Raw genomic sequence first — 27,554 nt, 5'->3', positions numbered from 1 at the left:
AGAAGCTTTGGAAGTTTCTCCCTTTAGGGCAATTGTAAATACTAATTTGCATTCAGCATGAGCCAAAAAAAATCGAGATTCGTTTTGTATCATAGCCTTTAAAAAGAATAGTCATTTGTTTTGTATGTCAATAGTTGAAACTTAAATGTGGCAGAAGGGATTTAACTACTCTGTCTCAGGAAAATCTGTAATGTCTCATAGATTTTTAGATTAAATGGACCAGATTAGAATAATTGCCGAAGACATTATTTCTTCATTGAGCAGATTACAACCAATTAAATTGTAATTCTCAGCCCTTGTTAAATAAATATCTCTTGTTATCAATCATGATGGCAAAGTGTCAGAGGGATGACAGGTGTGTGTTTTCTGATCAGCCACTAGCTCTCCAGAATTTCCACGTGTGTACCTAACATGCACAGGCAATGGGTACAACGCATTGCCTGCGTGATGCGTGTCCATATACATGGCATGCTCCAAAGTAGTTGAAGTCTGGCACTTGGGAAGACAGGCGTTTTGTGTCTTTTGAGGGTTGTGAAGGCTAAAAGCAGATGGACAAAGTCATTGTGTCCTAACACAAGCCAGATGAAGTAAACTTTTCTGATACCTTGCAAGGTCACTGGGAGGTTACCTCGCAGGCGCCTTCCCCAGGCTCCGCACGCTCGCTGAAAGCTGTAGCTTTCCTGTTGTCAAGCGCCATCTCGTTCCAGCAGCTGCTCAGGAAGAGCCTTGCAAAGACGTCAGCTGGGTTGGTGTGCACTTCATGTTGTATATAATTCCGGTGTGAAATTTATTGGAAGGCTGAGCCTAATGTAAAACACAGTGTAAAAATGAAGCTTCGTGTGTCAGCTTTCTGGCACATTTGGAAGGAGTTGAAGGCTTTCAGGATGTCGGCCTCATGGAGGAAAACCGATGCTGCGAGCCCTGGAGTGGGGAGTGGAGCTTGGCTTCCTCACCTGCACTGGTGCTCAGATGTGGCCCTGTGGTGCCTGGGGAGGGAGCATAAGCAACCATTACCAGCAGGAGCCTCTTCTACCCATTTGGGACCTGGCTTTGCAGGGCTTTGGGGGAAGGGAGTTGATGCTTCCATCCATCCTAGGATGTTCTTCAGGACTTGCTTAGGATTAGCTAAGTGTACAAGGTTCCAGCAGATCTTTCTGGGATGTTGACTGGCTGGAACTACTTGTGTGTGTGTGTGTGTGTGTACTGAATCTTGTGTGTACTGAATCTTGACTTTAAGCCTGGGCACTATCTCTTGGCTTTTGGGCTCTCTACCACTGGGACCACACACAGTGGACTTTCTTGCCTTGGTCCTAAGATCTCAGCCTCCTGAGTAGCTAGGATTACAAGCAGGAGCCTCACCAGCGCTTGGCTGAAGTGTCTTTGCTCTACACGTCGATAGGACACACAGGATAGGTATGGGTAGGTGCAGTTTTCTAGATAGGAATGATGAAAAACAACAGAGAAAGAAAGAGCAGAGGAAGCAGCATGCTTGTTTTATCTTTATTTTGCCATTCAGTTTGCTCATTCATTACTCTATTCAAGTATTTATTGAGTGTCTAACAGGTGTTGTGCCAAGCAGTCAGTGTAGCAAGTTTGCTAGACTGGAAGCTAACCAACTTCAATTCTGCCACGTTTTAGCTGTGTGACAATGGACAGGTCATGGAACATCTCTGAGCTCTATGTTTCTTATCCATAAAACAAAGTAACAGGGAAATCCATATGTCCATCCACAGACATATAGTTAAATATGATTAAACCATGGGGTAGAATACTATATAGCTGTAAAAAAAAAAAAAGCCCAGGAGATAGCTGTGTATGTAAAAATCTCCATGTTGAATAAGTACTTCAGAGGACCCAGGGCAGTTGTGTCGAGGCTTAACTGCACATAAACTACAGATATATAATGTTAATATTAATGATAGAGGTGAAGAAGGGTGTGTGGGAACTTGGCTTGTGGAAGATAGAAATGTACAGGAGACTTTTTACTGGGTCTTTGTAATGCTTTTGAACCATATGTTACCTCTTATATAATAGCAATAACAGCTTTATAAGTTTTCTGTGGGGATTCAATAAGCTTAGGCTCTTGAAGCTGTTATCCCAAGGCCTGGCTCAAACCCAGCACTCAGGTATAACTTCACTTGCATTATTGTTGTGGTGATGTTGAAACATAGTTACATAGAAGAAGTGAACAGATCCTGTTAAGCAGTGAAGATGGAAACTATCAGGATAAAACCTTTGCATGAGGGGAAGGAGAGAGCAAATTCCCTAGGAACAAGATGGTGTTGTGCTTCAGTTACTTCTTTTTTTTTGGCGGTGAGGAGGGAGGTAGACCACCATCTTCTGCTGGTGGTGACCAGATTTTCTCCTCTGACTTCCATCTTTCTACTTCAGCTTCTTTCTTGATGAAATAAATGCATTCTTTCATTCAAACAGTTGCTCTGTTAATTCTAACTTGTCCTTCTCCTCATATAGATAGGAGTCATATAGAATAGCTCAATTTGTATATGCAATAGAGTCCATAAGTTTTTATCAATTGCCTGCTTTTTTTTCTTTCTGGGTCTGTGTTGGTTTCCCCCCTCCCCCTTCTCTCAAATTACTTGCCTCCTAGAAGGCCAGGATGATACTAATTCTGTTTTCCTTCACAGCGATTTGTTCTGACTTGGTGATTTTTATAATTATGAGATAGGAGATACTTCTCTATCTGAAAAAGTGCTGGTAATTTTTTTTTGGGGGTCATATAGGGGAAATTTCCACCCCAGGGACCTTCCTGTACTGAAAGAGACTTCTTGTTTCTCCTTCTTTGATTCCTGGCAAAGGTTTTGACCTCAGGGCCTTTCGGAAATGGGGAAGTGATTTGGGCAGAGCAGAGTTGGCCAAATCAGTGATGCAGGCAGGTCCCCCTGGGCAACACAGGTTGAGGTTGTTATCCCCAGCAAGCACTAGGGGGCGCCCATACTCACAACCAGCTGATTGAGGTCGTAAAGCAAACATTAAATGCAGAGAAAAAATTATATTAAGCAAAGTAAGCCAGACCCAAAGACACATAGGCTGCATGTTTTCCTTCATTTGTAATTACTAGAATGTGTCTGTGAATCTACAAAGTAAAGCCTATGAATAGTAAAAGACAAATAATTACACTTGGACATGCTTAATTAAACAGTACTCTAAAACGTTCACACAGTGAGAACAAAGGAGGATGTTATTAGGAGAGGATCACAAGGGCTCAATAGTTATGTGCATATGATTATATAAAATGTTGCTTATCAGAATGAACTCCAGGAAATGGAAACAAATGGCTCCTTATTGTACTGTTTGCACTTACTTCTTTTTTCCATCAGCTAATTCCCTTTTGTCACTGTTTTTTATTTCTGTACTTTTTGTCTTGTATATAAGTTTATCTGATTTGGTGAGGGGAAGGGGAAGCATAGGGGCAAAGGGTGAACAAATTCAGTAATGATACTCACTAGACAACTGTGTTAGAAATGAACTATACAACTGGGTGGGGGCGGGGGAAGTTGGGTGGAGAAAAACAGAGGGAAGATGAGGGAGAGAGTGACACTTCAAAAATGAATATACTCCTGACTTGTGTAACTGTATCCCCTCTGTGTATCACCTTTATGATGAAATTTAAATAAAGAAGAAAAGAAGCAACAAAAAAGTAAATTAGGGCTGGGAATGTGGCTCAGTGGTAGAGTGCTTGGCCAGCATGCCTGAAGCCCTGGGTTCGATTCCTCAGTACCACATAAACAGAAAAAGCCAAAAGTGGTGCTGTGGCTCAAGTGGTAGAGTGCTGGCCTTGAGCAAAAGAAGCTCAGGGACAGAGCCCAGGCCTTGAGTTCAAGCCCCAGGGCTGGCAAAAAAAAAAAAAAAAGTAAATTAAAAAAAAATCAAAGAGAGATTCTGGTCACTTCCTGCTACCATGGTTCCTGGCCTTTTGAGCACAGACAAAGCACACTGAAATTGACTGTGTCTAACCCCAGTGAGGTATCATAGATAGGTTGGTGACTTAAATAACGGGACTTTATTTCGCTCAGTTCTGGAGGCTGGGAAGCTGCTAAGAAGGCTGTCAGTTTAAGCCTCTTCCCTTGACTTGTAGATGGCCACCTTTATGGGGTGTTCACATGACCTCATCTTTGTGCATCTGTGAGGCTGAGAGAAAAGAGAAGTTCTCTGCCATCTCCTCCCATGAAGATACAAATCCCACCAGAAACCTGAATAAACACCCAACACACTAGAGGTTAGGACTTCAATGGATGACTTTGGTAGTAAGATGCTTATATCCCATCCAGGAGAGGAGGATTTGGGGAGCACACCATGTGGAACACACAGCTGGGGACTTCCAGGAGAGGAGGAGGATGGTGATGGTGTGTCTCAATATGCAGAGGAACAATGGCTTTAGGGGCAAGACTTCCACAAGGCGTCTGGATAGCCAATCAGATGCTGCCAATACCATTTTACTCACTGAAGAGTGAATATGCCATCTAAGACTTACTTCTTATGAAAAGAAACTTTCAGATATATAAAAAAGAAACTTGAACAGAAAGAGTCCTGTAACTAAGTTTTCAGGCAAGATGTAGTGGCCTTTAGTGTCTCTTATCATCCCTTTGACTGACCATGGCAAACCAGCTCCAGGGCTTTGGTGCCTGCTTGTTGTAAGGGACTGGTGACCCTGACCCAGTGGTGCTCCAACGTTGACTTCCTAGTTCTGCCCAGGTTGGAACTGTAGACCTTTGTTATTTCCACTCCATGCACTGTCTAGGTAGGGCTTAGGTTTGTGTATGTGTAGAGCCTCTACTACATAAAACACCACTTCATTCTGTAGACCAGAATCTATCTCTGCTTTTTAAACACAGCGGTTACAGTTTAGAAACCTAGTCCCTACTTCCTCACACTTGCAGGAGCCATTTCTTCTCATCTCTCCCTTCACTTCTTAAGGTCTCTGAGATGCCATCCAGTTCAGGTAAGGTTTGATTCAGAGTAGCTGGGAATTGAAGGGTTTCCCATAGCCAGAAGCTCTTCCAGAGACCTGAAATGTTTCACTGGAGGGAACTAAAAGACCAGCTGGTTGTGGACATTTTCCTTGAAAGCAATGAGTGAAACAATTCCGCCAGCTGAACTCCGGTTTAAAAGGAAAATCTGCATTCATTGGGGCTGTAACTAAAGATAAATTCCACCTTCTCTCAAAGAGCAGGGAGATTTAAATGCTCATTCAAGCCAAGGGCTGAGGAAAGGGAAAAGGAGTCCTATCCAAACATGAATCAATTTGAAACTCCCCGTTTCCAACAACTATGGTAAGGAATATCGATTATAGTAAACAGCAGATTCTTCCCTAGAGCCATATTCAGTGGAATTTAGGGAACATGATTCTATTTTTACCCCCTTTTTTTTCTGTGCGTTAGTGTTTATACATAATTTGTGTTGGGGAGAAATGGAAAACCCAGTGTGTTTGTGGAAAGAAACTGAGGAATGTACTTAGAGTATTCTGCTTTGAGAGAGTTAGGCTGTTAGTTCAGAACCCACTGGAAGAGGAAGAGACTGATAGACCAGACACAACAACTGATAGGTGACCGCTCTTGGTGAGGTGGTGAATGTAGGCAGGGGACATGGAAAGCAGGTAGGCTCTGTGTATCTGGAGTGACTGGTCTTAAAGGGGGAGAAGGCCCAGAAGAGGGTATTGAGCTGTAGGTACTTATAGCACACATGGGGTAGGAACTCAGCATCTGCAATGGTCTAGGCCAGGCTGAAGCAGTATCTGCCTAGATGTCTGTGTGGGGGAAACATTAGCTTGATAGCCCCCAACCCATGCTGGGAATCCATCCTAGGATTTCTCTCTCATGTAGGGGATTCTTATATGTTCATGTATTAATATGTTAACATACTCTCAAGCATATATAGGTAGAAAGCTGATTAGCTTAAAAAATTATACTTTTTAAATAACAAGAAAGACTTACAGATGGCTTGTTAGAATCCTGATGTAGGCCTAAATTTAAAATAACCTTTCTTTTGGCCTGAATTAGCAGACCTCATTTAATTAAAGGTCAGAGATATGGCCAGCTCCCACAAAGAGTTCCCCAAGCTGAAAAGCATCTGAAAGGGGCTCTCCAGCAGGTGTCTCTGAAGGGATTCACACAGGGGGACCTGGTTACACACTTAGGTGGAAACCCTGGGAAGATCTGAAGCTTTGGAGCCCTGTGATTGGAGGCCGTCCCATAGCCCTCGCGATTACTTCTTAACACCTTTGAGGAATTTAATGATTAAAACGTGTTCCACTTCAGGAAACTTCAGAGCAAGCTGTAAAAAAAAGTAATTTGCAGTTCTCCTTTTCTCTATATCTATGTTGAGTGTGGTGTTTAATTACTCTATAATAGCTTTTTGTTCTGGTGATTCATTACACAAACAGATGAGTCCTTTATCATCATGAAACACCAGGATTAGTAATATATATGTTTAAAAATTAGGAATACTTAAATACTGTAAAAGGTTTGAAGAAAGATGCTAGAGAAGTTTTGCGTGCTTTTTTTTTCAGATGGGAAATGCTCAGCACAATGCTTTGATATTTACAATAAATGGATTCATTCCCATGGTGTATGTTTAAAGAAGAAGGCTAGGCACTAAAATACTCTCCTTTTTAAATCACCCAACTGTTATTTTAGACAAGACTCTGGAGAGCTGCCAGATTTTACTCTGCAATGTATATTCCCTGGGTGAATGAATTTTGCTCACCTAATTCTGGAAAGTATAGAACATGCTTAATGTTTAATCTGTTTCTTTCGGCCCATGAGAGTCCATTTACCCTGACTTTGATGGTTTAACCTGAAGGGGCATGCCCTCTTGCCTGACCCACTCACAGGATGGCTCGGTCAGCTCTTCCTCCTAGGAGGATGGAGTGAAGAAGTTGAAGATCCTTTCTCTTTCTCCTCCCACCCTGGGTTCCCAAGTCAATCCCAGTAATAATGCGTACTTATCGAGAAGGCCAAATGATAAGAAAATTTTTCTAGAAGATTCCTCTTTTCAAAGAAGGAAGTGCTCTTGATTCACAACGTGGTTGAATTCATTTAAGTAAGCTTGTGTGCAGAGGTCTTGATTTAGGTATTGGGGAAATGTGAAGTAATGCCTGTCACAGGACATTAGCTTTTATATGGTAGTTAGAATTTAAATTTATGGGTGTATTACAACAGATTATTTTTCTTCACTAAGCAGGTGAGGTAGGAAAAGGTTGGCAGCTGTTTTTACTTAAGAAAAAAGAAAAAGGTCTAGAATTTGGGAAAGGGAAAAGGGGAATACAGACAAGGGAAGCTTTACTTAATCAGTGCACTAGTTGGAACAAGAAGCTTTATCTTGGATTTACTTAACACACTTCAAATAGTTTTGTATCACTTATATAATCAAAATCCACAATGAGTTCCAAGTCATCTGAGAAGGATTTATCTCCATGCCTTTAAGTGATACAAGGGCACAGCTTCCATGTATAAAGGTCTGTTCATTGTTGGGCACATTTTGTTTTTCTGCTAGAAGTCATCATGATCATTCATTAAGTAAATTTAAAATATGCATAAAATACTTTAAAAACAGAAAATAAATCCCAAACTCTCCTGAATGTTATCCTCAAAATCTTAGCCCGTTTGTTATCTAGCCTTTTCCTTCACAGCCTCCTCTATCTTTTTCTTTTTCCTAAAGAACAAAGATGCTCTCCTCACCCAGAGGTGTTCAATAAGTGTCTATCCTGATTCTACGGAGAGTTGCTCCACTCTAAGTCTGCATTAATTGCTGTGGCTTCTGCTTATTTTGATAACACTTTACTACCTGAAGCTTTGATAAAGCATTTATCCTCTTTCATAGGTTAGACTATGTGTGTGTACATGTGGGTTGTGTGTGTAAGGATGCATCTATGTGACGTGTGTGTGTGTGTGTGTGTGTGTGTGTATCCAAGCTACTGAATAGAGTCTTGGTCTGTTTATGTTCATGGTCTCTGTCTAAGGATTCTTCAGTAAACATTGCTAAGGTCTAAATAGTCTTGTTTTATCTCAAGAACTTTTCCCTTCCTTAGCTAGAGAAGGTAGACTGTAACTGAGAGGTGACGCAGGGCAGACTTTATATATGTGTGTCTTGACTGTAACCCTTTCAGGAACTTCTGGGCGATGGGAGTCTCCATGTAAGAAGGATACTCAGCAGATGCAGATGAGCTTGTATTTTGGCCTGATCTAGACTTGATTTTGAATTGAGCTCTTTGAACAGTTCGCCCAGCTCTAAAATGAATTCCTGATAGTCATCCTTCAGAAATGCCTTGAGATTGACATCAGAAAGCTTTGACAGGTGCTTTGAGGAGAGTGGTTGCTCACCTAGGACATAGTGGTTGCAAGAGTTGCTGCAAGGTGTCAGGGATCCCCTGGGTAGGAATTACACCCTAGGAAGGTTTGCTAGTCCTCAACTATACCTTATAATTCAGTGATGTGTATGAGTTGATGAGATGACACTCAGACACACTGAAATGTTCAGAAAGTTATCAAATCAGTGGGTGATTATTCTCTTGGCCAAACCAAGCTCCTTGAGAATGCAGAGTTAAAGATGCACCTAGGGACTGGCTCAGGGAATAACCCAGGGAAACCTAAAGAAACTGGTAGTCTTCTAGAAGGTGCTGGCACGGATTTATGACTGGTGGGACAGTCTCCAGGCCAAAACAGTTCTTTGTATCAGAGAAGATGTACTATATTGTCTTATCTAAGCAAGGGATCTAAGTATGTCCACCTATTCTTCCAAATGCCCAGCCCACTTGAGTCTCAGCACTGTAATTTTTGTTTGAGGCATGTGCTAGTCAGACCTTAATTGCTGTGACATAGCTGAGAGGACAATTTAAGGGAGAGCAGGCTTACTACTTTGGCTCTGGTTCAGAGGTTTCAGTTCATGGTTGGCCGACTCTATTGCTTTGGGCCTGAGGTGAGGCAGAACATCATGGTGGCAGGGGTATGTGGCAGAGGAAGCAGCTTACCTCATGGAGGCCACGAAGCAGAGAGAAGAGATGAGGACTCTGTAGTAGAGTGCATCCTCCTTCTTCCCTGTTTGTTCTATCTGGGTTCCTCACCTGTTAGATTATGGATGACATCAGTCAGGGCAAGTCTTACCCCTTAGCCCTGCCTGGAAATGCTCTCACAAATAGGCAGAGGTTGGCGACAAAGAGTAATCAACCGAGTGTAGGTATCGGAGAAGAGATGGCCCCTGGAAGTACAGATCTATATTTCAACTAGGAGGAAAGCTACTTCCAAATCTTCATGTGTCACTCAAAGTAGTTTGTTTCCATTCATGATTTTTATTGAACTTTATCATCTCACTATTTCACTGTGTATGATAAGTATGTTTTCGATTGCCTCTGTAGCAAATGATGCCAAATTTAGTGCCTTAACTAATATAAATATATTAGCTGCCAGGTGTGTAGATTAGAGGTCCAGTCTGGAGCTTACCATGCTGAAGTTGAGGTAATCAACAGCCCTGTGTCCTACTGGAGACCAGAAGGCAGAATTCCTGCAGTTTTTGGCTTGTGGCCTCCTTTCCTCTCTTCAAAGTCAGAAGCAGCATCTCTCTGGCCCTTTTCCTGTCATCACAACTCTCTAGAGGAAGATTCTTTGCATTCTGATATTGATGGTTAGGGGGAACAACGGGGATAATCCAGAATAATCCTTCATCTCATTATCCTTAATTGAGTCACACCTGCAATGAGACTATATAGTCCCATTTGCTATATAAGACCTACTGTTTTCCATATCTATCTATCTATCTGTCTATCTATCTATCTATCTATCTATCTATCTATAGTAAAAATATTGTACAGACAGGTTACAGTTACATGAGTAAAGAAATGAGTACATTTCCTATCCAGCATTGTTATCCCCTCCTTTGTTTTTCCCCTACCATCCCTTCCACCCCCACCTATTCAACTACTCCCTCCCCCCTCCAAAGTTGTACAGTTCCTTTTCAACATAGTGTCTTGTACATCTCATTGTTACAATGGATCAACCTGGATCCTTATTTCAGCTTTTTATTATTTCCTTTCCCCTCCTCAAATTAGAAAAATGTATATACAAGATGCAGGGCACCAGAATCAAATATAGTGAAAACAGGGGTTATACCGTGGGGGAAGAACATACAAGAGAAGCAAAAAAAAATCATGTAGTACATTATAAGTACATTAAAAACAACAACAACAAAGATAAAACTTCTTGTGTACCTGTCTTGGGGTTCATTTCACTTAGCATTATCTTATATGGTCATATGTATATAGCTTTTGACCTTTTCTGCTTGTCCTAGGCATATACTAGTTATATTCCTTTATTTTGTATATTCAGAAGTTCCAGGGATTACACGTTTGTGTAGCTGGGGTTGAACCTAGAACCTTAACTATGTGATACAAGCACTATCATTGTGCTCATTGATCCACATCCTCAGCCCAATATGTACTCCTCTCTCTCTCTCTCTCCTCCCATCTCTCTCTCTCCCTTCCTTTTTTCCTTCCTCCCATCTCTCTCTCTCTCTCTCTCTCTCTCTCTCTCTCTCTCTTCTCAGCACTGGGGACCCAGTACTTGCCCATGGTAGTTACCACATGAGCCATACATCTCACCCTTTTTGCATTAGTCATCCTTCAGATATCAACTGCTTTTTCCTGAGACTGGCTTCAGACAGTGATCCTCCCATCTATGCCTTCCAGTAGCTGAGATTACAGGCACATGCCCACCTGTCCACCTAAGCTAGTCTCATACCCCAGTTCTCCCAACCTTCGCCTCCCAATTAGTGGTGATTACAGGTATGAATTATGAACTATCATACCTGGTTCCCTAACATGGGCTTTTTCCTTTTTGTTTTTTGAGGTTATGGGATTTGAACTCAGGGAGTTGCACTTACTAGGTAAGTACAGTACAACTGAGTCATCTCTACAGCCTCCCCCCACATTTTTTTTTACCCTGGTTATTTTTGAAATAGGGTTTTGCTTCCTGCCTGGGTATGTATCTGAGCTGCAATGAGCTCCCTTCATTTCCCACACCCAGAGTTTTTCATTGAGATGGACTTTTGTGGACTTTGCTGCCTGGTCTGGCTTAGAACCAGGATTTTCCCAGTCTCTCCTTCCGTATAGCTAGGATTATAGCTGAATCCTTGGTGCCCAACTAACATGAGTATTTTTGATTAGTGATTGATTTGCTCATGATAGCCAGAGACAGAGAAGGGGCTGTAGCCCCTGTGAATCGTTTGTAGCCATTCTGGCTATCAACTTAGCTGGAGTGCCTAGTGGGGACATGATGAGACCTCTTTAAACTTCTTTCATCAAAAAGCCTCTAGACATCTGGTTCTATCATCCCAAACCATACCACCCAGGATGTTCTAAACCAGCCTAGTGCTTACTATCAAGCCTGGGAGAAAATGGGAGTGGTAGGAGGAGGAGATTGGAAAAATGAGACCTTTGATTATCCAAGCCTGAAAAGGCCCATCTAGAAATAGCCACTTTACAGCCAGTTTTTTTTTGCAACTCTAAGTCAGGTACATTTTGTAACAACTGCTATAATTTGAAGACCTCTCAAACCACAAACTGACTTCAGAAATGAGCTTGTTCTTTATAGCACCACATAACACAGGCCCCTTAAAATAACTTGATGGGCTCTAACTAAGGAACAGTCTAGAGGGCAGAGATGGTGGTGCATTTTGCCTTTGTTCAGCTGTGAGCATGGCGTGTGGCCTGCCCTGGGTGCTACAACAGGTGTAGTGCTTGGTGTACTCTTTGTTTCTGAGCACGTAGAGGAAGTGGTTCTAATGGAACAGGAGATGGGATTAAGTACTGTATTTCCCACCTGGACCCATAGCGTGCTCAGAAGACATTAAGGACCTGGGATCTTTGGTCTCTGCTTTCATAATGCACAGAAGTGGAGACAATTAAGCCAATGAAACCGTCTGGAGATTCAGACCACACAGAGTGTCAACATGATTCTGGTTCATATCTTCACCAAAAAATAGAAGATAAAAAGATCACAGTAACTCAATGTACACTGCAGTGAGTTGCATCATGCAGCATGAGAGGGGAAAACAGAGTAGGTCTGTGCTTGTGAAGGGCATTAACTTTGGAACTGGCCGCATTTAAGGTGGAATAGTAAGTCTATCATCTACTTTAACTGTCATTCTTGCCACACTGGGGCACATCCATATCTTAACTCCTAACTCAGGGTACTTGATGAACTACTTTGGCTGAATAAGAAAGCACCAGACAGCCTTGTAGATCTCCCAGCTCTACTGCTCCATGCTAATGTCTGCACCATGAGGATCTACCACTTCTGAGATCCATTTCTCTTTACTCTCAGGAATATAGATATACTTCTGGATTTTTTTTTGATAAGTATTCCAAGAGTTAGAGTTCATAGCCTGCCTCACAGCTTGACCATGTTCTCATTGTCCTGGATATGTGTATCAAAGAGGATCCTGAGGAAAGAGAATCAAAAAGCCTCCTAAATGTGGCCTAAATGTGGCCTAAGGCAAATGATTCCAGATTGATGTGCAAAAGGCTCTTTACTTGGAGAAGAATTATCCTTTCTGTGAGTAATAGTCTATTATCTTGTCTTTGATCATTAAGCATTTTCAAAAACAACCCTTTGATCGTGAGTGTTGAAGAGTCCAGGCAAAGTTTTCCGAGCCTGCCTTATTTGGGAAACATTTGTGCTTCATACAGATTTGGACATGCCGATATTTGAAAGGCCATGCCAAGCTCCTTCCACCCCTGTCCAGGGAACCAGTTGGCAGAGGGCAGCAAACAAGGAACCATTTGTGCCTCTGTAATTGCAGAGCAGCAGGCATTTTATAACTGCTGAGTGGACTTCAAAGTTAATTACCATTTAGAAGTCTGAATAAAATAATCTTCCAAAACACCAGGGATAAGGACAATTCCAATGTTTTATGTATTTTTAGAGATCAGTATTAGATCTTAAAAGTACATGAGAGATCAATAGTAGGGGGGATAGGACATTCTAGGCCACATATGTAATTTAAAATCTCCTAGTAACACATTAAGAAACTTTAAAAAGCACAGGTGAAATTAACTTTAATAACCTTTAATTCACCCAAAATATTTCTGCAAATAATTCAATATTTCACTATTTTTTGGGGGTGGGAGAGGTCTGACCAGTGTTTGAAATCTGGTGTCTCTTTGTACTGAAAGCATGTTATAATTTGGTTCCTCTCATTTCACATGGCTGGGTCTACCTTATTGGATAACCTAAGAGGAGATGGAGGTAGCAAGCTGTAACCCCTGGAGGAGAGGTGATGTGGAATTTCGTCTGGATGTAACCTTGTCTGCACAGAGTATGGCATCTCACATGGTGTGTAGCATCTGCATGTGATTCTTCCAATGTGTGGATTATAGGATGGAGAGCTAGGATGCAGTTGTAGGAGATTGATGTGCCCAGCTGTGGCTCAGAGAGACAAAGTCTATCACCACTAGACATTAATAATGCATCCAGTTTTTGAAACTGTCCCATAGAGATATAATTCACATACATTATAAGTCACATTTTAAGCACACAGTTCAGTGCTCAGTAGATTCATAAGTTGTATACACATCCTATAACCAATTTTAGAATGTTTTCATTATCCCCCCAAAGAAGCTCATCACCCCTAACTTGTACCCTTCCTCCCTCATAACCTCACGTCCTCCATCCCTAGAACCAACTGGCCTGTCTTCTATTTGCCTCTATTCTAGTCTATTTGCCTGTTTCTGTTGCTTGATATAAACAGGATCATTTAATATGTGCTCCTGTGTGACTGACATATTTTACTTAGCCTAACATTCCCAAGGTTTATCCCTGTTGTGGAGGAACTTCATGTATTTTTCATGTACTCATACTTGCTAAAACTTTGTGTATTTTATAGTTAATAATATTTATAAATGAAATGGACTTTTGTCTGTCTATCAGTTGATGAACATTTAGATTATTTACACTTTCTGGCTACCATAAATACTGTTGCTGTAAATATTTGTGCACAAGATTTGGTGTGGCCTATATCCAGGAGTGCAGTTGTTGGATGATATGGTGAATTCCACTGTTTTCCAAAGTGTCACAAACATTTTGCATTCTCATCAGCGGGATATGAAGGATCAAATTTCTCCATATAGTTACTAACACTTGTTATTACCTTAACTCTTTAATTATATTGATTACTATTAATCTGTGCTATCTGAGTAGTTCAGAAGGACAAAAACTTTATTTTCTCATACGAGAACTTCAAGGTCGGAGCACCAGCAGACTTGATTTTCTAATCTTACTGCTTCTTGCTCTGAAGAGCAGACCTGTGTGTCAACCATGGTGTTGAACTCTATGTATAAATGAAGCAAGATTTAAAATTTTGTTAGGTTCAATAATATTCTGGAATTTCTTTTTTTCTGGAAGCTCCTAGCAAGCCAGCAGCATAAATACATCATGAAAGTGACATGTGTGTTTCATGATTTGTGTAGAGCCAGTGAGTAATACATGTATCACACAAGTTTAGAATAATCTTAAACTGTCAAGTGCACTGTCTCTATTTTTTTTTAAAGAGGACACTTAAATGGAATGTGGTCTGTAGTAAATACATGACTTGCTGACTTTTACAGAGACGGAGAGATTACAGATTAGGGTCTGCTCACAGCTGCAGAGGTGGTTGGTGAGGTGTCTTCTTTGGTTACTTTCCTCTCTAAATGCCTTGCTACAGAGGAGCCCAGCCATGTACAGCCATGATGAGAAATGATAGAGTTGGGTGGCTGAGAAGGAAGATTCCTGAATACCGATAGTTTATATTGATAACTTACTTCCAACCACTTCTGAGAAATACTAAGGCTTGGGTTAGTTTGGATTGTGAGGTAAGGCTTCTAGGTTTCAGGGCTTGTTTATATGGTAAATGTGATCATACTTTTCAAGGAGCCCCTATGACTAGAAAAAGGTGGATGGTCTGTAGCTAGTGATGATTTGTCATCGGTTCCCTGGGCCGCATCAGCCCATGCTGGAGGTGGGTGAGAATTTTGCTGGATGCCTTGGATATTTGAGTCTTGAGAGCCACACAAGTGCACTTTATCCATCGTAATGAGCACAGTTTACAGGGTGCCAACTGATGTTATTGATCTTAGTGTGCTATCCTAAAACTTAATTTCTTATAATGCCTGTCGTAGATCTGTTGAGGATGTGCCCCATCGATGTTCAGAGCTCTGCATGTCTTCCCACAGGAGCCTGATCTCTTGTGATCACCACACTAACACCACATCTCTGTTGTCCCAGTGTGGATTTGAAGATGCGGGGCCTGCTTAATGAGATCTGACCTTCCCTGTGGCAGATTCAGATCCAAACACAAGCCTTCTGACTCTAAAGTCCACCCCCTCGTGGCCTGCACTCATTAATTTCCTGGTACTTCCTCCACAACCTCCCGCTTGAATGTTTTTCATGAACTTTGGTAGGACTGCAGCTGGCAGGGCAGCTTCCCAGATCTCTGTGGTTCAGCCATCTCTCCTATCTTGTCTTGGTTTCCCTTGTCTAGACTCTTCTTGAACTGTTCTTTCTTCCATCTCCATATCCTTTCCTACATCGTTACATTACCTTTGCCCAACAACAGACATTGACCTACTGAAATGGTTCCACTTTCTAAACAAGAATTTGTAAAGTTAAGGGACAAATAGAAAAATGTATACATCCGGGTAGTTTCTGAAGTGGGACCCCCAAATCCAGAGATGATAAATTACAGGAAAAAAATGTGATCGAGGGAGCTAGCAACATTGGGATCTTGATTCTAAAAGTTTAATGGATTTGGCTTCTCTGTCTCAGATGTTTTAGAAGGGATGACGCATATTTATTTGTTCAACTTACTCTATGTATCTATTGGTTGGACATTCACTAAAGACAAGATAGTGTAAGATGGTCTCTGAGATCAAGCTGCTTCATTAGAATTCTAGCTTTTAAACAACTTTTAAATTCTCTGGACCTCTACTTCCATATCTTCAAAATCAGCATAGCAGTGATAGCTCTCTTTTAGGGTGATTGAGCCTATTAAGGCACCGACTATGGTGGCTTATGCCTATAATTCTGGTACTTAGGAAACTGAGGCACAATGGTTGTGAGTTCAAAGTCAGCCTGATCTGCTACAATATCTTAATGCAAAAATGAAAAATCCAGAGGGAGAGAGAATTAAAATAGTCTGTGTAAAGTACATAAATTAGCACCAAATACATGAGTAGGTTTGAAAATGTATCCGTTAATATTAATAGGCATCTACTGTACTGTCATGTTTTACCCTGGGCTTTAGAACAACAATGAACATAACATCCCTGGGCATTTTGGTACCTTCAGCTTAGTTGGAGAAAACGGAGACCAAGACAATGATAAGTGTATATTCGTGCACCCAGGAGATGTGCAGGAAATTGGGGAGCAATGGAGCAGAGGCTCCTAATGATAATTATTTTCAATGGTAGATCTTAGGAACGGGGTAGTTTGCCAATATTTTCTTGTAGAATCTCCCACTGAAATCTAAAGAACTTAAATGATTGGGTTTTTCAAGTTTATTCCAGTGATTTAGAGTAGAGCCACACTGAAACCTGTACATCCTGAAACTGAAGGCAGCCTGGAGTGTGTCATGTGGCCAGACTCGAGCCCATTTCATGATGATCAACAGTGCATAGTCATTGGGGATAGCTTCTCAGAACCCAGACTTTAATTGTCTCTGGCTCCTGGGAGCTCTCCTGATAGTAATTTATGCCAAGCCATCAGAATAATGATGATGGCCATTGTCTTACAGTTGCTTTCAAGTTGTTCATCTTGATAATGATCACCTGGCAAAGAAGAAGATATGTTCTGCTGGACATTTGTAAACACCCAGTTTGAATTTAGGAGACTGGCTAACCAAGCTGTTTAAAATCTGGACCTCACAGACCTGGCAACAAGATATATTTATAATCAAACTAATCAGTTGACTTGAAAATGGGAGATGAAAGAACATGTTCTACAAGCGTTCATTGGACATGTGGGCGGAGATTAGAAATTGATGCAAGAAGCCACTCTGCCCTTGAAGATTTCACCTGGCTTATAATTTATCTGTAATGGGAAAAATACTTTTACCACTGAGATAATATCTTGGGATAAATTTGAAATCACAGGCTGCATTATGAATGTGTTTGTGGATGGATATGGATTGCTGGGAATACTTTTTTTTTCTTCAGTGAACATAATTTAGTAAGGATAAGATGACGAATATGCCACATTCGGTGAGAACCCATTTGATATAATGTGTGTAATTTTATACTAAAAACCACCACTTTTAGGACTATAAGGGACCTGAGAGATCATCTAATACAGAATTATTTTGCACATGGAGAAACTGAATTCCACAGGCTGTGGTGGCTTTGTGCTCAGTGGGTAGTGGAAGTCAGATATTCAGACTCCTATGTTTGGAGACATTTTAGAAGATAAGGTTTGCTATCTGTGGGCTCACTTTTAGTATTTTCTCAATAGCAGTTTAATGTCATTGATAATCAGAGCTATAATGGCATTTTTTTCCCTAGAAGATGAGCCCCCTCTACAGTCTTTTGTGTAGATGGATAGTTGCTAAAAATATTCCGTGACTTCTAATTAATACTCAATTATGTAAGTTTAGGAAAATTAGAATGGTGTTATTTGTCAGTGTATTCTTTTGTTTGCTCTGTTAATGTGGCTTCTCATGGTTTTTCAGCACACATTCAAAAGAATTCAGAGAAAGTCATGTGTGCTGTTCTTTTCAAAGAAAAACACTGGCTGCTAGAGAGATCGAGTTTAATATAGTTTCATATCATAGCGATTTTAATAATGCAGTCTAAAGTATTTGTACATGAATTCATTAAGCCAAGATTAGTCTTATTATAATTACTCAAAAAGTAATTCAATTTAAGGGAAAACATTTTAAATGGATATAAAATACACTGTTAGCTGGGAAGCCATGCTGTTCTACTTTCTCAGCTTCATAAAGTACTAGCAGACTCGAACATAACTTTCATAGTATACAGAATGCAATCATAAAAAGTATTATTCCTAAATCTATTTTTTTATGTGCTTTCCATAGTTAAGAGTTTTATCCCTCAGTGCTAAGAGTGAGATATACTAGGGATAGAAAGTCATAAAATGCTAGGGACTTTTACCAGCTCTTGTCTCTCTCCTGCCTCACCAAATCAGTGTCGGGTGATGGTTACAATCACAGGGCCTCAGATTGATGTTGCGAGCACACTCCCTAGAAAACGTAAAGGGAAGAGTCTTCAGGGCTTTTATATTTTTTTCTCATCCACAAATAAAAGACATTTACTGAGCACTGAGTGCCTTCAGAGGTACAACAATGACAGGCAAAGTATTGGTCTTTATTTCTAACATGATAAAAGGTGAAGGGAGGCCAGGAGGAAAGCAAATGATAGAACTTTCTCTGCCTACATCTATAACACAACTGGGGAGAAAAAGAAGAAGGAGGTAAAACATCCTGCAGCCTCAGAGAATGGACGGGTCTGGGACATCAAGGCTTTCCTCAAAGCTTTAGCTGTTCAGTTTGTGATGCCTGCTGGTGCCAGGAAGAGGCAGGAAGGTCATGGGTATGAGCTGGGTGGCCACATGGCTGTCTGGCTTTGGAGACATAGAAAACTAATCATAGTCCGTGTGGTGCCACTGAGGCCTACCAAAACCTCCGGAGGAGTGCGTGACTGGCCACGCTCCAGCAGGAACAGACCTGCACCTGCAGCAGACAGGAAGGGGCTCTGCCTAAGTGGTGTGGTGTGCTCAGACTCTGACATATTTGATAAAACAGTGGAACCCTTTTCTCAGGCAAATTCTCCCTAGCACCCCGCTGTAGGGAGCAGCATGGTTCTCTTGGAAGTACTGACAATTCAGTTGTCTGCAGACCATTCTTATTTCTGTTGATCCTTCATCAAGAAGGACAGTGGCTGAAGGGGAATATCCTTAACCCCTGGGGGATCTCGAGAAACAAAAACAGGGCCAGAGGAGGTAGATAAGAACAAAGGGATGAATGGTACCAAAAGGAAAGGCCAAGCTCTGGGTTTCCGTTTCTGGAGCCACTAAGTGCTAAAATGGATGTTTACCTGATAGCTTCCTTCATTGGTATTTGAGAGCCCAGTGTCATCAGATCTTTGACCACAAGGCTGAAGAATGATTCTTTTAGGCTGGGCATGGTGGCACACACCTCTCATTCCAGCTACTTGCTAGGTAAAGGTAAGAGAATCATAGGCAAGGCAAGGCCACTCTCTCTAAAAAAAAATGAACTCAGTATTATCAAAAAAAGAAAGAAAAAGAAGAATTCAGTCATTCATAAAATAATATATGAGAATTGCTTTGAGGTTTCATCATTGCATGTAGCTAAAGAATGACAAGAAGGATTTAAAATGACCATTTAAATGAATTTTTCATAGACTCCTCCCTATATAGTACTGTGTAAGTCACAGTTATTTCAAAGAGTAGCTAATCAATAAATTACACAAAAGATTAGAATACTGGCAAGTATTACCATTTGTAGAAACACTCCATCTACCAGTTATTTCACACTCTGGTATGCATTACTTCATTTAGTCTCCATGGTAGTTTATGAAGTTGCACACAAATTAGCTATGGTTACTTGCAGTTTGCTGATCAGAGAAAACCAAAGCTTGGGGAGATGGAGAGTTTGTTCAAGATCACACCCACAGATGACTTTGGCACCTGAGTTTTCTGTTGCCCTCTTCGATTGCTTATAGTAACATTGACTTCCATTTATGAGGTTTGTAGCATCCACTAACCGTGGACAGAGAGATTTATGCATAGGATCTGAGTGATGGTCGTGAGAATTCTAAAGGATAATTTCATTGCATTCAAAGGAGGAAACTGAGATTCAAAGGGTTTAACGGGTAGCAAAAGATGGCCAGAGATGTGCTGCAGCCAGGTTTTCATCAACTACCATTTGACTATTAAGTGCATGTGCTGATTAAATTCTCCAGCTTGATGTTCATGAGGTCACTATGGTAGAGCTTGTCCGGCCTCTTCACTTTACAGGTGAGAGACAGAATCTAAGAGGTTGAGGGAATACCCTGGGTTCTACCTAGGAGGGAGCTGGGGGTCCCATCTCAGGTTTTTGGAATACAGTGGCCATGATCATGTGCTAACTTACATTGGGTCATATTTTGGAGAGAAGGAATTCACCCAGTCCTTTTGGGGAAGTCTTATTTGTATATTTGTCCATTTAAAACAGCTACTCCAGAGTGTTGATACTCAATATGGCGAGGAAGGCAATGGTGGTCCCCACTTTTCAACATAAGATAGAGAGAACCCATTTCATAGACAGAGGTTGGCAGAACTAGACAGACTGAGTTCTGGTTACTTTTTGTATCTATGGGCAGAGATGGTTGGGTTTTGAAATTTGGTAAAGAAGCCACTAGGTTCCCCTTGAACTCGAATAGCCAACCTGACTCCTTTCAACAAAGTGGCCTTCATTCCTGATGTTCCCTGGATCCTTAGCCCTGGTTATTTGGGTCCCAGTAAAATTTACAGTGCTTTACTGTAAAAGCACTTGTACTTGGAGGGAAAAAAAAAGAATTTTCTTTTTGCAGCTCAAACCACAGGAGGACTCGTAAGACAGCTGTCTCCCCAGGTGAGACTTCTTAAATGGGAGTTAAGTGCATGCATTTTCAAGAAACTAAACTCTCCTCATATATAATTTAACCTAGAAAAGAAAGCAAAATTGAGAGAGTAGTGTGATTACATTGTTTGAGAACTAGTAACTTTACCTCCCCCAGTCTTTGGGAAGCCAAGCACACTTTCTGTGTTTGGCATATCTTGAATGCTATGGGGTGTGTGCTAAGTGTGCTATTGTAATAACAATGAAGGGTTCTCTCACCATAGTTATGGACTGTGGATTGGAATAGTAAATTACTCCTAGCAGACTGAATAGGCAGTAAGACTGCCATCCACTTCTCCTCATAAAACAAAGCAATAGATAAATAAAGGAGAGCCAACTCACTTAACCCGAGTGGCTCTGTGCACTGCTAATTATTAACCCAGGCACAAGGCAGGGGTTCACCCTGAGTGTAGTTAAATCATTTTTAATCGAGGTAAACACTAGCCATGTGGATAAGCAGCACTCAAGAAAGTTTTTAATCAGCAACGTTTAGGAATCACCCAGCCTAATTGCCATAACTTATTAATAATAATAAATAATCTAGTCTTTTTATGGCCCATTCTCTGGAGGACTCGGTGCATTAAAGATCTCTAGGGTGTGAATCTCTCAGTAGCCGTGGGGGAGGGGCACATTGCCTCCATGCTCATTTCTAATGGAATAAATGGGACATGGTGACTGAGAAAGGCAAATCTGAGCTCTTCGTTCCTTGTTTTCGTCTTCCCACATTGAATGACCATCTTACACATGGCCTTTCATCTCTCTCTAGGACCAGAAGGGCTCCAGGGGCTCGGGGTCAGGGCTGGGAAACAGGCTTTCTTTGTTCACTTGAACGATAGAGATTGAGGTTTCCTCCCTTGGGAAGTGAGTCTGAGCACAGCTTTGTCTCAAGGAGTTCATTTCCTCTGCACAAGTGCCCTTGCTGGTCCTTTGGGCTCAACCTGATTGTGGCTTGCAGTAGTAGTCATTCACTGCTCTCAGCTCTGGACTTTGGTTGCTGGCCCTTGTAAGGGTGGAAAGATGACACTGGTTTATCCTTAGCATGAATCACCATAGCAAGAGGGAAAAATGTTCATGTAAAGTACTTAACTTTCCCAACAGGAAGGCTAAAGGTTTCAACTAGGCCTAAGTTGGCAATAAAGGAAATGCCAGTTCAGAAGGATTGTGATTCGTTATGCTGAAAGAACAATATCACATTCGGATTTGGATTTTACAAATGGTGACTTCTGATGGATTGGGAGGTGGTGATGGACATGAGGACCAGAGTGGAGGTGGCTTCTAATCCTTCTGGAGCATATGGTTCTGAGGGTGGGAATGTCTACACTACACAGAAACTACCTTATCAACTATGTTCCATTCTTCGGCCCATAAATCATTTGGTCCTGAGCCTGAGTAGCTCATTTCACGGGAAAAGTGAAATGTTAAAGAAGGTACCCCAAGCCATTATTATACAGAGTGAAAAGCTAAAAGATGCTAAGAATGGAATAATTTATACCACAGAGGACAAAAGCCACAAATCTAGAGTGTAAATTACAAGACACCTCATGTGCAAAATTGTTGCAATATTTATACTTACGTTTATGTAGCTTTACATTTGAGTAAAAAGGTGTAAAATGTAAATAAGGCTGAGAGAGGTTTTTTTTTTAAAAATTCTAAAATAGCTTCCATGAACATCAAGAGAGTTTTTAGAGTAGAAATTCTGAACAGTACTCTCTGCAAATTTTTCTGCTAATATGAAATGTACTATAGGACTGGAAGGAATAAAGTCATTGAATCCCTGCCTCCGTTTCCTTCCTCCTTACCCACTGATGCTTTCCAATGATTCAAACCAGTACTGAATTTCCAAGGAAGTGTTCCTTGTCAAGATCATGCAGGGGAGGTTGCAGATTCTAGATGGATGTCTAGACTGGATCTGTATTTGAAAGACTAATCTTATTTCCCTGATGTTTTCAAGGTTGGACGTTTCTGTCTCTCTTCATTAGAGGCGAATGATAAATCTTTAATTTGTTCTTTGCTAATAAGGGTGATGAGCTTTTGTGCTTCATTAAGGTTAATGAATGTAGTCCTGACTCAGTCTTGAACTCCATGTGTGACCTTAGGAAATACTTCCAATTTATCTGCAACTCAGTTTCCTTATCTATATAATGAAGGGGTTGGGCCTGAGGAGGCCCGAGGCAGACTGGTCCTCTTTCTCTCCCTCCTTAGAGGTAGTGAACCATGCCAAGCGTGTGAGGATCCAAGGATGTGATCAAGACACATTGTTCTTGTTCCAAGGCTCTATATAAATAACTAATTGATATAAATAACTCACAATTCATATAGATAACTAATGATCAATTTCAACCTACACAAATTACTCTAGGAGCACAGAGGTGGGAATAGTAAATTCCCTCTCTCTGGAGACAGACTTCACGGTGACCAATATTTGAAGATATGTAGGCTGGTCAGACAATGGGCAATTCAGACTACAGAGTCCAGGAAGCAAACACTGGTGAAACTATTCTATTTAGAAAGCTGACCACATTCCTTCTCTTGATCTCAGGAGTGTTATCGTACTACTGGGTCAGAATTTGTACAAATGATGAATTACCAAAGCTATATTGTATAGCATGTACTATTGGTCTTTGGTATCTATGAGTGATTGGTTCCAAACTCTGCTGATTTATCAAATGGCATAGTATTGGTATATAATGTATGCATATCTTTCTGTATGTCTTAAATAACATCTACATAGTTTGTAATACATAATGCAATGTAAGTGCTATGTGAATAAGTTATTCTATATTGCTTAGAGAAAAATGACAAGAGAAGAAATCTTCACATATTCAGTGCTGATGCAATTTTTTGAGGGAGGTAGTGGTCCTGAGGATTAATCTCAAGGTCTTGATCTTGATAAACAGATGGTCTACTACTTGGGCCATGCCTCTGGCCCCATTTTTTTTATACCTGGGCCATAGATTTTATACCTGTGCCAGCCTAGGTTCTGACCCTCCTATTTGTGCTTTTCACTTAGCTGGAGATAATAGGTGTACCACACCACCACACTTGGACACTGGTAGAGATGGAGTCTTGTGAACAACAACCAAGTTGTTGTTGTTGTTCTTCTTCTTCCTTCTGCTGCTGCTTCTGCTGCTTCTGCTGCTTCTGCTTTTTTCTTCTCTGTCTCCTCTCCTCCCCCTCTTTCTTCTGTCTTCATCTTCATCTTTTTCATCTTCTTTGCCTAGAATGTTCTTAAACTGTGATTCCCCCTAATCTCCACCTTCCAACAATTAGAATTATTGACTTGAGTCACTGTGCCAGGTTCATATGTAATTTTCAAAATATTTCCAATCTGTAGCTGAATCTGTGGATGTAGAACTCGTGGAAGGCTGCATGAATTAAAGCAGGGTCATGGTTGTCCTGTAGTGGTATTACTGTGTCCCATTTACATAGCCACTGTCTTACTTGGGTGTGGGAGAAGAGGTGGTATGAAATCTGCGTTCATAGATTTCCTCTTGCAATGTGGCAAACTGGTGTCTATTTCCTCTGCACCATTCATGGACCCTTGGCTCATTGTTTTCCTTGGGAGTTGGGGTTCAGGGGACCACTAACAACAAAATCAGATGTTGATAATAGAATACTTAAGTTTGTAAAATGGGAATAACTTTGGTGTATGTGTGTGTGTGCATACTAGAGCTTGAACTCGGAGCCCATTTGCTATCCTTTAGCTTTTTCTCTCCAAGCTGGCACACTACCACTTGAGCCACACCTCCACTTCCAGCTTTTTAGTGGTTAATTGGAGGTAAGAGTTTCACATACTTTCCTGCCCAGGATGGCTTCAAGCCATGATTTTAATTAGTAATTAAAATAATACATAAATCTTACAAAATATTTTTAAAAACCCCAATTCCACCTCCTGTAGATAGATAATTGTGTTATCACAAGTCTCCCTTTATATAGTCATGTACACACACATAGGTAGATAAATAGATTTGACAGTTCCATTTTGGTGTCTGTTCTATTAGTCAATGTGTGCAAAATCCAAATACAGGCAACATGTTTTTTTACGGTGTCAATGAAAGGTCATGCGAGTGGTTACTCTTAGGGGCATGTAACTGACTGCTTATCTATGGTTTTTGCGCTATTTATTTGTTAATAGTGAAAAACAGAACTATTGGCATCTACTAACCTCTCAAATATTTCTTGAAAAAAGGCAATCATATTTTCTACCTTTCTAACAGACTTTGATCTAGGATTTACTACGAGGACACACTTAATAATTAATCATGAGTTGAAATGTAAAGAACGCATGCACATTTTGTTTCTATTATTTAAATACAGAGCTATATTTAGAGGTCCTTTTTCTGTTCTCTTATATGCCATTGTTATTTGTGGTTATTTATAAATCCATCAGGCAGTGGGTATGAAAATAGGTTTTGGAACCAGACAGACCTGATATCAATCCTGAGCTCCTTTTTTCTTCTCTGTGCCCTTGGATGATTTATTTAGCTTTCTAGTGACTCAGTTTCCCAGTCTGTAGAATAAGAATGATTATACAACCTATTTTATAAGGTCTCAATGTGCACGTAGAAATATTAAGGCTACTCACCAGTTTTTCTGTTTACTATGTGCCAGGCCCAGCCTGAGCCCTAAAAAGTGTGATAAAATGCTCAATCTCTCTAGGACTCCCACTTAGCCTGTGGTTTAGAAAACCACACGTCACAGAGTTTGCAAATGTGGAGGCAGGATTCAGACCCAGCTGGTATCCTTCCACAGCCTGAGTGTTCAACCATGCCTCCCAAGTTCAAGGGCACTATGTGTAGAGAGTGCACTGCAAAGACCATGTATGTTGGCTGGTTATCATGTTGTCTTTTCATCCTCACTAATGATGTGTTTCCCTTTTTCTCCCCCTTCTCTCCTCTGCTGTTCCACACTCCTGGCAGATGTTTTCCAACAAGGTAAGTCTTACTGATTCCTGCTGCTCTTCTATTGGCTGTGCTCTTTGACTTGTGGGGCTTTGCCCTCTTTGGGAATGTTGCATAGACTTTAGGGGGATACTGTGATGACAATGGCCTTAAATGCGGTCAGACTTCCTGGGCCTCTGCTTCTTCCTCTGAACCCTGGCTAGAGGTTACATGTGGGGGAAATAGATGGAACAGGGACAGAAGGCGTCAGGCGTTTGGCTGTGCTAGGTAGCGGGCAGGGATGCTGGACCTGGGAGACCTGGGAGACCAGGGAGGCTGGCGAGAAGCAGGTATCTCTGGAGAGCTCAGGTACAAGCCCTCTGTTCATCCCAGACACCATATCAAGGTGAGCTGCTGCTCAGTTACGGCTGTGACAGTACCAGGGGACATGTCTTTGGTGAGAAAAAAAATATATATCTCTGTCACGGAGATGTGGTGAGGCCATGGCTGGCTGCTCTGTACCTTTTAACGCAAGTGTGTCTCACAACATGTCCAGTGGAATCTGTGAGTGAATCAGGGCCACGGGACGGAGAGGCAGTGGCATTTGTTTTCCCATCCAAGGGCATGTGTTTTGGAGTACTGGAAATCAAATCTGATTCCACATGGTGTCTTCCAGTCCAGGTTTTAGATCCCACTGAGGATGTGTTCCCCTGCCCTTCACCCCCCTCATCTGAATTTGGGGTCACAGCTTCATCGAACCTTCTTGACACATATGATGGGGAGACTGCTTTTTCATCCTAGCTTAAAACTGGTGGATAGACATGTCAGGTCTTCACTGTTTGTATTCAAGCTGGGAGATACGTTTAGAGCATACATTGGCTGCATCTTCCTGGAAACCTAAAGTTGGCTTAGAATAAAAGAGACCAGTTTAAAAATATACCCAGGCATTCCATAAATAACTCCCAAATCCTCTTACAGGCTTGATATTTTCATAACTGCGATTTCACCCGACACATGGATCGCGCCTGTTACAGAGACTATCTGCTCTCTGATAGAAATGCAGTTGTGGGTAACAATGAGGGCTCTGTTGTGTGGTCTTTTTAAAAGTCTGGAGTCATAGACCTAGTTTTATAAATAATTCATACATCCCAACAAGCTATAAGTAATAAGTTCCATTTGGCTAGAGACTAAGAGACGAGCAAAATGGAAAAGGTGCCGGGGACTGTTGGTGTAGTAAGCGTGCCGCTGTCAGGCCCTGCTGCCCCAGCGAGTTTTGTCTCAACAAATTGGGGGTTCAGTGAGCCACTCTGAGAGGAGACTGTTTTTCCCCCCATGAACTGAAATACAAGCCACACCTGATGGCGAATTGCATTTGTTTCCTCAAAACACAACATACTTGAACTGGGAAAGTCTTTCTAGAATATGCGTTCTGATGCTTCTGGTGAAGGGTTAAAAAGAGAAGCATTATTGTATCAGGCCTGACTTTTCTAGACAACCTAGCGAACATCCTAGGGGCCATAATTAGTATTAAAAAATGCCTGTGGCTGCCTGTGTCAAGCCTGCCTTGTTCTTTCATCGGTCTTGCCATCTGATTGATGGGATTTGCCTGTCAGTAGCAATGATATTCAGAGCAAAAGTTATAATCATCTACAAATCACCGGCTATTGAGACTTAATAGCATCTGCCAGAGATGGAAGCCAATAGCTACCCATGGCTCTGTGCAAAGGTGGGTGGCAGCTCCCTAAAAGATACTGCTAGGGGTATGAATAGAGAGAACTGAACTTGCTTTGGTGAATTACTTTCATATCCTGACCTTAGAGAGGACCATTTTGTATGGAGACCCATTTCAGAAATGATGGCCAATGGTTCCCCATTTGGTACCTTCTCCTTGCCTTCATTTCTGGCCATTCTGCCTGGGAAAACAACGCTCTGTGTAATGTTCTGTCAAGTGACGGTCGTGCGAGACAAAGACACAGTGTCCTGTGTCTTATAGACAGAATCTGATAACACAATCTC

General features: G+C 41.3%; 1 protein-coding gene across 1 annotated transcript in view; it reads left to right on the top strand.

The window, feature by feature from the left end:
• Gfra1 (GDNF family receptor alpha 1) overlaps window positions 1–27,554 on the top strand; it is a 196,679-nt gene that overhangs the window by 29,397 nt on the left and 139,728 nt on the right. Inside the window, exon 5 of the mRNA XM_013017873.1 lies at window positions 25,578–25,592. Within this exon, the coding sequence (XP_012873327.1) occupies window positions 25,578–25,592 (15 nt within the window). The remainder of the gene's footprint in view (window positions 1–25,577; window positions 25,593–27,554) is intronic.

The sequence above is a fragment of the Dipodomys ordii genome, unplaced genomic scaffold (assembly GCF_000151885.1).
Source record: "Dipodomys ordii isolate 6190 unplaced genomic scaffold, Dord_2.0 Scaffold36, whole genome shotgun sequence".
NCBI classification, from domain to species: domain Eukaryota; kingdom Metazoa; phylum Chordata; class Mammalia; order Rodentia; family Heteromyidae; genus Dipodomys; species Dipodomys ordii.
The sequence above is the reverse complement of the archived record's forward strand: the minus strand, read 5'-3'. Positions and strand labels throughout refer to the sequence as shown.